This window comes from Mobula birostris, chromosome 15 (assembly GCF_030028105.1).
Source record: "Mobula birostris isolate sMobBir1 chromosome 15, sMobBir1.hap1, whole genome shotgun sequence".
Taxonomy (NCBI): domain Eukaryota; kingdom Metazoa; phylum Chordata; class Chondrichthyes; order Myliobatiformes; family Myliobatidae; genus Mobula; species Mobula birostris.
Window position 1 is genome coordinate 6781253 of NC_092384.1, and position 12070 is coordinate 6793322.

Here is a 12070-nt window from a genome sequence, read left to right on the forward strand (position 1 = left end):
CAGAGCAATGGGATTAACAGGCACGAAACAGCGCACACGAACATCTTCACCGTTGTTTTGGGAAATTTTAACCAAGCCAGTCTGAAAACAATCACCAAGTAATTACCATCAACGGATCATTTGCAATACCAGAGGAAACAAGACACTGGAACATTGCTACACCACCGTCAAGAATACCTACTGTGCTGTTCCACAACCTCACCTCTGGAAGTCTGATCACCTAGCTGTACTTCTACTCCCTGAGTATTGGCAGAGACTGAAAACTGCAGCACCAGTAGTGAGGACCAAGGAGCTATGGACAAGGGAAGCACAGGAGTGCCTACAGGACTGCTTTGAATTGGTGGACTGGACTGTATTCAGGGATTCATCTTTGAACCTGGATGAGTATGCTCCAGCTTCATTAAAACCTGTGTGGATGAGTGTGTGCCTACAAAGACTGAGGGTACATTACCAAACCAATAGCCATGGATGACCAGGAGATAGGTATTCTGCAGAAGGCTAGATCTGTGGCATTCAAGTGCGGCGACCCAAGCCTGTAGCAGAATACCAAGTATAATTTGTGGAGGGCTATTTCAAGGGCAAAGAGACAATTTTGAACGAGGTTGGAGGCGACATCGGATGCACGGCAACTCTGGCAGGGTCTGCAAGACGTTACTTCCCAAAGCGAAACCTAATAGCTTGAATGTCAGCGATACTTCACTACCAGATGAACTCAACGCCTTCTATGCCCACTTTGAAAGTGAGAACACAACTACAGCTGTGAAGATCCTTGTGATTTCTGTCTCAGAGGCCGATGTTAGACTGTCTTTAAGGAGAGTGAACCTTCGCAAGGCGTAAGGTCCGGATGGAGTATCTGGTAAGGCTATGAAAATCTGTGCCAATGAGCTAGTGGGAGTATTCAAGGACATTTTCAACCTCTCACTGCTACGGGCGGAAGTTCCCACTTGCTCTAAAAAGGCAACAATTATACCATTGCCTAAGAAGAAGTATGTGAGCTGCCTTAATGACAATCGTCCGGTAGCACTCATGTTGCTAGTGATGAAATGCTTTGAGAGGTTGGTCATGACGAGACTGAACTCCTGCCTCAGCAAGGACCTGGAGCCATTGCAATTTGCCTATTGCCACAATAGACCAACGGCAGACACAGTCTCAATGGCTCTCCACACGGCTTTAGATCACCTAGACAACACAAACACCTACGTGAGGATGCTGTTCATCGACTATAGCTCAGCATTTAATACCATCATTCTCACAATCCTGATTGTGAAGTTGCAGAACCTGGGCCTCTACCTCCCTCTGCAATTGGATCCTCGGCTTCCTAACCGGAAGACCACAATCTGTGCGGATTGATGATCCCATCCTCCTTGCTGACAGTCAACACTGACGCACCTCAGGGGTGTTGTGTTTAGCCCACTGCTCTATTCTCTATATACACATGACTATGCAGCTAGGCATAGCTCAAACACCATCTATAAATGTGCTGACGATACAACCATTGTTGGTAGAATCTCAGGTGGTGACGAGAGGGCCTACAGGAGTGACATATGCCAACTAGTGGAGTGGTGTCACAGCAACAACCTGGCACTCAACGTCAGTAAGATGAAAGAGCTGACTGTGGACTTCAGGAAGGGTAAGACAAAGGAACACATGCCAACCCTTTATAGGGATCAGAAGTGGAGAGAGTGAGCAGCTTCAAGTTCCTGGGTGTCAAGATCTCTGAGGATCTAACCTGGTCCCAACATATTGATGTAGTTATAAAGAAGGCAAGACAGCAGCTATACTTCATTGAAGAGATTTGGCATGTCAACAAATACACTCAAAAACTTCTATAGATGTACCGTGGAGAGCATTCTGACAGGCTGCATCACTATTTGGTATGGGCGGGGGGGGGGGGGGCGTGCTACCGCACAGGACTGAAAGAAACTGCAGAGGGTTGTAAATCTAGTCAGCTCCATCATGGGTACTAGCCTACAAAGTACCCAGGACATCTTCAGGGAGCGGTGTCTCAGAAAGGCAGCATCTATTATTAAGGACCTCCAGCATCCAGGGCATGCCCTTTTCTCACTGTTACCAACAGGTAGGAGATACAGAAGCCTGAAGGCACACACTCAGTGATTCAGGAACAGCTTCTTCCCCTCTGCCATCCAATTCCTAAATGGACATTGAAACCTTGGAGATTACCTCACCTTTTTAATATATAGTATTTCTGGGGTTTTTTTTGCATGTTTTTTAATCTATTGAATATATGTATACTGTAATTTTTATTTTATTCATTTTTAAAAATCTCTTCTATATCAGATATTGCATTGAATTGCTGCTGCTAAATTAACAGATGTCACGTCGCATGCTGGTGATAATAAACCTGAGTCTGATTCTGATATCTTCCCACTCTGTTTGCTTTGCAGTTTATAATTAAAACATCCTTTTCTTGCAGTTTAGCTGTCTGCCATCTCTCACTGCTTTGTCTCATTCTTGCTGGATCATATCCTGATTTCATTTTGTTATTACTAATGCATTGCCTCAAATGATTGGTGGGTTGACGGATTCTGTTCTCGCCTCTGGTATTGTTGATTCTTGAATTATTGAAGGATGAAACATTTGAATCTTCAACTAGATGGTCCCAAGTTATTGGTATTTGTTCAGTTATATCTACTATGTCGCCCTTGTAAGTGGTGTTTTCAGAATGAGACGATGGTGTTTGAAATGATTTGTAGGACTTTAAGAATTACATTAAACTAAATAGCATATAAAGACTCCTTACCCTATATTCGTACGAGTCAATTAGTTTGTAACATTGAAAAATAATAATTTTATTATATAAAAAATCTAACTCACTACCAAGACCGCACGCAGCGGATTAGTAGGAATAAAAGAGAAAAGATTGTTAGTCGTCATCTGTGCTTTAACAGTAAATCAAAGGTTTTGAAAATAATTCAGAAAAAGTCCCCACAATGTTTGAAAGTCTTGATTAGATTCAAAGATTGAACATTGAATCTTCTCTAAATTTAAACATGACATCACACCACGTAACCATTCATTACAACAGTACATTGAGGGTAAAATAATAGTGTGGAATACAGAGAAAATGTGCTGCAGGTGGACAGCAAGGTGCAAGTTCACAAAGGAGTTTTTCGAGGTCAAGTCCATCATATTGTGTTAGGGAACCATTCTTAGCAAGAGGATTTGAATGCAGATTCAGTTACATGAAGCCTTGGCAATACCACATGTGTTATTAAATGCAGTTTTGTTCTTGTCTAATGAAAACGAATAAAACATGGTTTACCAGACTGATTCCTGGCGTGGTAGGAATACCGTATGAGGAGAGAGTAGGTCAACTAGGTTTGTAATCACTCTGAATATGAGAAGAACAGGAGGGGATCTAATTGAAGGTAACAAAGTTCTGACATACCTAGACTGGTTGTGTGGAAAATATTTCAGGCTGAAGTGGATAGAATGAGGTGTCACAATCTTGGATTACATGGCAAGAGATCTGGACTGAGATCCATTGGGGTTTGTGACCTTAGGCCATACAAGGAGATAAACAAATATAAAACACAAAACATAAAATGACGGAGGGAAAGAGGGGCAATGTGGTATTTGGTGTAGAGAGCCACAAGGGTATTGAATGGCAGGACAGCTCTAGGGCAGAATGGTGTTTACTGAGTTTCTGATGGTAGATCACTCATGCAAACCTTCCTTTATGACTTGAATAAGTAACTCCTGTCATGGGTGTTGGGTTATGCTGAGGCTTGTTGAAGATTTAGATTGTACTGGGGTTAAGGCAACAATTTGTTTCTCTGACTGCATTTGACAAAATAAAGCCTTCGAACTATTATAATTGCCAAAGAATTTATGGAATAGAATCTCTTACCAGCTCTTCCTTCAGTTAGTCCTGACGAAGGGTCTCGGCCCGAAACGTTGACTGTACCTCTTCCTAGAAATGTTGTCTGGCCTGCTGCGTTCACCAGCAACTTTGATGTGTGTTGTTTATGGAATAGAAACTATGTTTGACTGATTTATTGAAGTTCTCTGAGAATCTTTTATATTAGAGAAGATAAGGTAGGAGCCAATAGATGTGGTATACTGTGATTTACAGAAAACTTTCAAGCAACTCCCAATCAAAGTTGTTAACTTTGAGTTTATGGATCTAAGAGACCAGCATGATTTGAAAGATGGTTGCAGATAGTAGGAGTATTGGCAAACTGAAGTTAGTGGGGTGTCAGAGAGTTCAGTACTTTAGGCCAGCTCTTCATTGCTACAGCGTTTGGATATAAGGATAAATATGTTCTTTTTATGATTAATAGACTGATAGTTATATAACTACAGTTATATAGTCAGATGATGCCTAGACTAAAGAAGGCATTGAGATGTGCAAAGCACATAGAAGGGACTCAAACAGGGTAAATGCAAAGAAGATGTTTCCCTTGGCTAAGGGATCTAAAACTAAGGGGTTGGGAAGAGGAGGAAGTGAAGGGATTTCATGACTTTGAGGGATGTGAATTTTTGGAGTTCTGTACCTATGAGAACTGTAGCACATTTGAAGATGAGAGATTTTTGGGTATTTGAGGAATCGGGTGATATGAGGAATGTCAGAGAAATGGTGTTGATGTAGAAGATCAGCCACGATGTTTTTGAATGACAGAAATGATTAACTTCTGGGAAGAAAAAGTGCATCTAGCTGGGGTCAATAGCAGGGTGGATAATGAAGCCCTATTTATCAGATTTTTATTATTTTGATCAATTTGTTTCATTTAGTTTTATATGAAGAGTTTGCAGAGGAAAGTACAGTATGCAGTACCTTTGAGTTTAAGGAAGCTTCATGATCAGAAGTGAATGTTAGTGAATGATCAACTTGAATCCCGGTGGATTCCCAGTAAAATGCTAGAAATGTGCAGAATTATTGTTTTGGGCATAACTTTCTGTTGAAGGGCTTTTGTCCTGCTTCCTGAAAAGTTGATCCTTTGTTTTACAGTTGATTCAGATGTAGTTTATTTCAGTTTTTGTTTTTAAATTTCAATTGTAGTACTGGTGTCCCCTGCTTTTCGAACTTTCGCTTTACGAAACCTCACTGTTACGAAAGACCTGCATTAGTACCCTGTTTTCGCTTTCAGAAGGTGTTTTCACTGTTATGAAGAAAGGCAGCGCGCCCCGAGCAGCCGCTCTGCCCCAGATTCGGAACGGCATTGCTTAAACATGTTGCGTTGAGCAGCCCTTAGCAAGATGAGTTCAAAGGTGTCGGAAAAGCCTGAAAGAGTAAGGGTGTTACACTGAGTGTAAAACTAGACATAATTAAGCATTTCGATTGTGGTGAATGAAGCAAGGACAAAGTGAGCTTGGCTTGTGGAAGTTGACGAAGATGATGTTGAAGAGGTTTTGGCATCCCATGACCAAGAACTGATAGATGAAGAGCTGATGCAATTGGAAGAGGAAAGGATAACAATCGAAACCAAATGCAGAAAGTGAAGCAACTGCGTGAGCTTTTCGCTGCAGTGATAAAGTAGGACTTTAGTTTTGAAAGGGTGCATAGGTTTAGGAGATATTTGCAGGATGATTTGAGTCCTTATAAAGCACTGTATGATAGAGAAATGTGCGAGGCTCAGCAGTCAAGCAAGCCTTCCACATCAGCCACAGCAGACGACGAACCTCGACCTTCGACATCGAGGTGGGCAGTCATAGGAGAAGATGAGCAGCCTGCCCTGATTGACGATGAGATGACACCCCCGTGTCCCACCACCCCAACACCCGGGCCCCGGACAGATACTGTACTGATTCGCGAAGAACGCAGTGGTAGCCGGGAGGCACACAGTACATCTTTTAAGAAAAAAGCCGAAATAAACATGCTAATTAATTAGGTGCCGCCTAGCACGTAATTGTCGGCCCAGATCAGAGGAGATCTGTGCAGGCAATCGTTGTAGAGAAGTATTTCTACTTTATATAGGCTGTGTATTTATCATATCATTCCTGCTTTTACTACATGTTACTGTTAATTTAGGTTTTATGTGTTATTTGTCGTGATTTGGTAGGTTATTTTTGGGTCTGCGAACGCTCACAAAATTTTCCCATATAAATGGTAATTGCTTCTTTGCTTTACGACATATTGGCTTACGAACCGTTTCATAGGAACGATCTACCTTCGGATGGCGGGGGAAACCTGTATTTAGGCTTTATTTTCTTTTTGTCTAATCCAGGGAAGTTTGGCCAGGTGGATTCAGAATTGGCTTGCCTGCAGAAGGCAGAGGGTCGTGGTGGAGGGAGTACATTCAGATTGGAGGATTGTGACTAGTGGTGTCCCACAAGGATCAGTTCTGGGTCCTCTACTTTTTGTGATTTTTATTAACGACCTGGATGTGAGGGTAGAGGGGTGGGTTGGCAAGTTTGCAGACGACACAAAGGTTGGTGGTGTTGTAGATAGTGTAGAGGATTGTCGAAGATTGCAGATAGGATGCAGAAGTGGGCTGAGAAGTGGCAGATGGAGTTTAACCCGGAGAAGTGTGAGGTGGTACACTTTGGAAGGACAAACTCCAAGGCAGAGTACAAAGTAAATGGCAGGATTCTTGGTAGTGTGGAGGAGCAGAGGGATCTGGGGGTACATGTCCACAGATCCCTGAAAGTTGTCTCACAGGTAGATAGGGTAGTTAAGAAAGCTTATGGGGTGTTAGCTTTCATAAGTTGAGGGATAGAGTTTAAGAGTCACAATGTAATGATGCAGCTGTATAAACCTCTGGTTAGGCCACAATTGGAGTACTGTGTCCATTTCTGGTCACCTCACTATAGGAAGGATGTGGAAGCATTGGAAAGGGTACAGAGGAGATTTACCAGGATGCTGCCTGGTTTAGAGAGTATGGATTATGATCAGAGATTAAGGGAGCTACGGCTTTACTCTTTGGAGAGGAGGAGGATGAGAGGAGACATGATAGAGGTGTACAAGATAATAAAGAGGAATAGATAGAGTGGCTAGCCAGCGCCTCTTCCCAGGGTACCACTGCTCAATACAATAGGGCATGGCTTTAATGTAAGGGGTGGGAAGTTCAAGGGGGATATTAGAGGAAGGTTTTTTACTCAGCGAGTGGTTGATGCATGGAATGCACTGCCTGAGTCAGTGGTGGAGGCAGATACACTGGTGAAATTTAAGAGAGTACTAGACAGGTATATGGAGGAATTTAAGGTGGGAGGTTATATGGGAGACAGGGTTTGAGGGTCGGCACAACATTGTGGGCCAAAGGGCCTGTACTGTGCTGTACTATTCTATGTTCTAATTGAACCTATGTTTCTGTTTCTACTTTAGAGTCTGAAACCTTCGCCCCACCTGTTTACTCAGCTTAGTAAAGTGCTCAAGTTAAGCAAGGTCCAAGAGGTAATTTGTAGTTTCACAGACTTCTTGTTTTTCTTCATTTTAAAATTTACTGTCAACATAAACTAAGCTACTTTCATTTTTGGGCTTTCAGGTTATCTTTGGCCTCGCCTTGCTGAATTCTTCTAGCTCAGATCTGCGAGGGTTTGGTGAGTTGTTTGTTTATAGTAATATTTTCAACCTGTATTTGAAAGCTAAAAAAACAGTAAATTTGTTGTATGTGGAAACTTCACCTGAACTTAGCTACATCTACACTATTAGGGTGATAGCACTCGTGGCATGAAGTATTAACCTCTGTTTAATTCATTGTGTAGAACACAAACCTAGATATAAATTGAATTAATTGCTCAAGAATTCTTAGAGTGGAGATTTTAAAAATAAGTTACAACAGCACTGCCAGGTAGAAGTGAAGTTGTAAGTATATAAGAAACTACAGTTGATAAACTTAGTTCCAGGTTCTCCCAGGCAAAACTGAATTTTCTTTGGGAGTTGGATTGTGATTATGCTTGATTTGCGTAACTGCTTAATTTAAGCAGATTGGTCTGGTTAAAAAACTGGCAGTACACAGTTTCCAGATGCAATATGACTAGTTAATTACCTTCACTGTAGATAGTGGAAAGAACTACTTGAAACTGGTGATTTTCGCTCATCTAATTTATTTCTACAGTGCACTTTAGTTATTGCCAATGTGTGGAAGGTACTTTTAAGAGTAGCTAACCATTGTAAATTCCAGTTTAAAAAGTCTCCTTCCAGCTCCTTGGGGCTGTTCACATTAATAGTTTGAATTTGTGGAAGTTTCTGGAAAATGAATGAGTTGATGTTACAGTTTATGGAGGCTGTTTTGGTGTTCATTCAGTTTGTATCTATCAGATTTAGTATTATGTAGCTATAAATTTAAATTGCTGAGAGTCAGCTTTCTTTTTAATTCAAGTTGGTAGGTTCTGAATGAAGAATATTTTTCTCTTCTGGGATTGACTCAACAGTAAGAGAACGGCTATATTTTACAAGAAAAACTACTTTTAAAGCAAAATTTTTTCACTAAAAAGGTTGGATGAAAAAGTGATTGGTCTAGCTGTGTATGATGTAAATTTTCTTGAGTTTGTGAGAGAGTTTAATTGCCCTTCCCACTACTGCTCATTCTAAATGGTTTGTTCTTTACCAGCTCAGACCTTCACAGGATACCTTGTTATGGTAATTTGCATTAGTTTGAAATGCCCCAGATTGTGTCAATTTGTAAATGTTTTACCCTTCTAGTTAGCAAAAACTTTCCCAGCAGTACCTTCACTAATAGAAGGTTCAGCAAAGTTATTGGTGATCTGCGAACTTGTAGGGCTAACATACTTTATACAGTCACCTGTTGGTTGAAATGCTGGTTTAAATATTGAGGCACAAATGGATAAGTTTTGCCCATGTATCATTCATTTCTCTCCAATTACAGCTCTCCAGTTTGTGAAACAGAAGCTCCCAGATCTTCTGCGATCTTACATAGACGCAGACGTAAGTGGGAACCAAGAAGGTGGCTTTCAGGATATTGCAATAGAAGTCCTGCACCTGCTCCTGTCCCACCTTCTTTTCGGGCAAAAGGGAGCATTCGGTGTTGGGCAGGAACAGATTGACGCTTTCCTTAAAACATTGCGCAGAGGTAAGCAAAACATGGTTATAGGATACTCTGACTGAGGTGGTGAGAAAATGCCGTACCAGAATGCGGAAGCATGGATAGTTTAAACAATTGCATATAGCTGTAGGGTAGAACAGCACGGGACAGGCCCCGTGGTCCATTAATTTGTGCTGACCTTATAACCTACTCTGAGATCAGGCTAACTCTTCCCTCCTACCTAGCCCTGCATTTTTTTATTATCCATGTCCCTATCTAAGAGCTTCTTAAATATCCCTAATGTATTATTTGTTTTTGTTGCTGCTTTATTTTTGGTTTTCTAGGGTTTTTAGAAGTCTTAACAAAAGTGTGAATATGGAATAATTTATGTCTAATCTTGAAAAGTTTGGAGATGCAAACTCCATGCTTAGTATAATAACTTCTGAGGCAGGTTTCCATGTGCTCTGGTCACCTTTGCACAGAATAGGGAGATTTAAGTATTTAATTCACTCCATCCCTGCATCATTGAGGAGAAACGAATGAGGTTATCCCTTTGCATGTTAGATAGGTATGGAAAGGCAAGGGCACTGATGCACTGGGGGGAGTAGGAATTGAGACTGATGCTTGGATGGTCTTTCTAATGACTTGACTCATATGAGTTAGCAGATGTTCAATGTTTGTTGGGAATTAGTTACGAAATATGCTTTCGAGATGAATATACCTAATTCTTTGGAGGGACTTCAGTTGGCCCATTAATTTCTTAAACAGTTTACACATCCAAGTTATTATTTTCTTGATGTATTTCATTTTTTGTACCAGATTTTCCGCAAGAGCGCTGTCCTGTGGTGCTTGCACCACTGCTATATCCTGAAAAACGGGACATTCTGATGGATAGGATTCTGTCTGATTCGGGAGGGATAGTGAAGACAATGATGGACAGCTCACTAGCAGATTTTATGCAAGAAGTAGGCTACAGCTTTTGTACAAGGTATGTAAAAATGTACTTGTTACTGACATTTGAGGGATGAATTCTAAATACTACAAGCATTGTTACAAGTTAGACCAGCCAGTTCTGCTTGGAATTTGAAGTATTTCCCTACTAGGTTGTTCATTGAAAGTGTTATTTTCTGCTGTAGTTCCTTGTATGTTTGTGTCCTCTCCTAGAAAACTGCTTTCTCTATAAACATGAAGCCAGAATTACAGGTTATTAATAATGGGCCACATTAATAATAGTGAATAAACTAAAAAGCAATCAATTTTAAATTGTGATATATCTTGGAATTTGTTGGAACTTCTTGAAAGTCTAGGGTGAAAGGATGAGGTATTTAGTAATTTCATTTAAGAAAATAAATAGTTAATGCAAACTATAATTTGCTCAGTGTCAGACAGCAGTTGGAATACTTGTCTGCCTGTCCTCAATGTATACGGAGTATAATACGAAGTGAACTGGTACTTTATTTTGAAAGGAAATCAGCAAAGCTATTGTCACCAGCAAGGGCTCCAAATTACATGTATTCAAAACTATGAACAGCTTACAGTATTATTTTCTTGAATTTAAAAACCTTGGATAATTGAAGAATAATGAAAAGAAGTTAGATTTTTTAAATATTGGTGTATCAGGATATAAATGACCAGCCAGAGGCAATGATTGAAGGATAATCTTGCAATGATTCTTTAAGGGGAGGTAGGAACATTTTGAAAGGTAAGACTTCAAAGCTAAACAAAGAGCTTTGAGTGCTATTCCAGTGGGCCAAGTGGCCCATTATATTGTAAATTCCAATTTCACATTTTGTCTTGAAATCATTTGTGCAAACATTTTACTTTTCTATTTAGCATATGTGGAAATGGCCAGCTGTCCAATCTACACAACTTTTGACATTTTCCTCTGCAAAAGAAAAAAATAAAAATTTCTTGCTAAAAACCTGTGCACAAGTTTTTGCTGGTGCCACGAGTAGCCTCTGGTACTACCTGTCTGCTTTTCCTGTTCTTAACTGTAAATAAATTCACGAGTACGGCTGAGTGGTAAAGTTGTGTCGCAAAAGTACAGTGGTGCTAGAAAATTTGCGAACCCTTTAAAATTTTCTCCATTTCCACATAAGTATGACCTAAAATGTGATCAGATCTTCATATAAGTCCTAAAATTAGATAAAGATAACCCAATTAAATAAGCAACACAAAAACATTATACTTTATTTATTTATTGAGAAAAATGAACCAATATTGCATGTATTTGTCGGGGAAAACAATGTGAAGCTTTGCTTTCAGTAACTGATGTGACCCCCTTGTACAGCAATAACTTCAACCAAACATTTCTGTGTCTGTTGATCAGTCCTGCACATCGGCTTAGAGGAATTTATGCCACTACCTTACAAAACTGCTTCAACTCCCGGATGTTGCTGGGCTTTCTTGCATGAACTGCTTGTTTCAGTCATTTCACAACATTTCTATAGGATTAAGGTTAGGACTTTGGCTTGGCCATTCCAAAATGTGAAACTTCTATTTTGACCATGTGATAGACTGAGTGAGTTTAGGGTCATTATCTTGCTGAATGACCCACTTTTTCTTGAGCTTCAGTTCATGAACGGATATGCTGACATTTTCCTGTAGAGTTTGCTGGTACAATTCCGACTTCATAGCTCCATCAATGATGGTAAGCCACCCTGATCCCGAGGCAGCAAAGCAGGCCCAAACTATGACTCCGCCACCACCATGTTTCACAGATGGAATGAAGTTCTTGTGATGGAATCCAGTGTTTGCTTTTTGCAAACATGCTTCTCATTTAAGCCAAAATGTTCTAGTTTGGACTCATTGTCCACAGAACATTCTTCCAGTAGCCTTCTGGCTTATCCACATGGTCTTTAGCAAAATTTGGACAGGCAGCAATGTTCTTCTTGAGGAGTAGTGGCTTTCTCCTTGCAATCCTGCCATGCAGGCCATTGTTTTTCAGTGTTTGCCTGATGGTAGACTCATGAACACTGGCATTAACCAATGCAACAGAGGTCAACCACTCCTGGGGAGAGTAATAATAGTGTTGAATTTGCTCCATTTGTACACCATCTGCCTGATTGTGGATTGGTGGAGACCAAACTCTTTAGAAATGGTTTTGTGTCTTTTTCTAGCCTGGT

At 40.5% G+C, this 12070-nt stretch overlaps 1 protein-coding gene across 1 annotated transcript in view; it reads left to right on the forward strand.

Moving 5' to 3' along the window:
• cnot1 (CCR4-NOT transcription complex, subunit 1) overlaps positions 1-12070 on the forward strand; it is a 220410-nt gene that overhangs the window by 40819 nt on the left and 167521 nt on the right. The window contains 4 exon segments of the mRNA XM_072279270.1: positions 7286-7354; positions 7446-7500; positions 8790-8993; positions 9765-9933. Of these exon segments, the coding sequence (XP_072135371.1) occupies positions 7286-7354; positions 7446-7500; positions 8790-8993; positions 9765-9933 (497 nt within the window).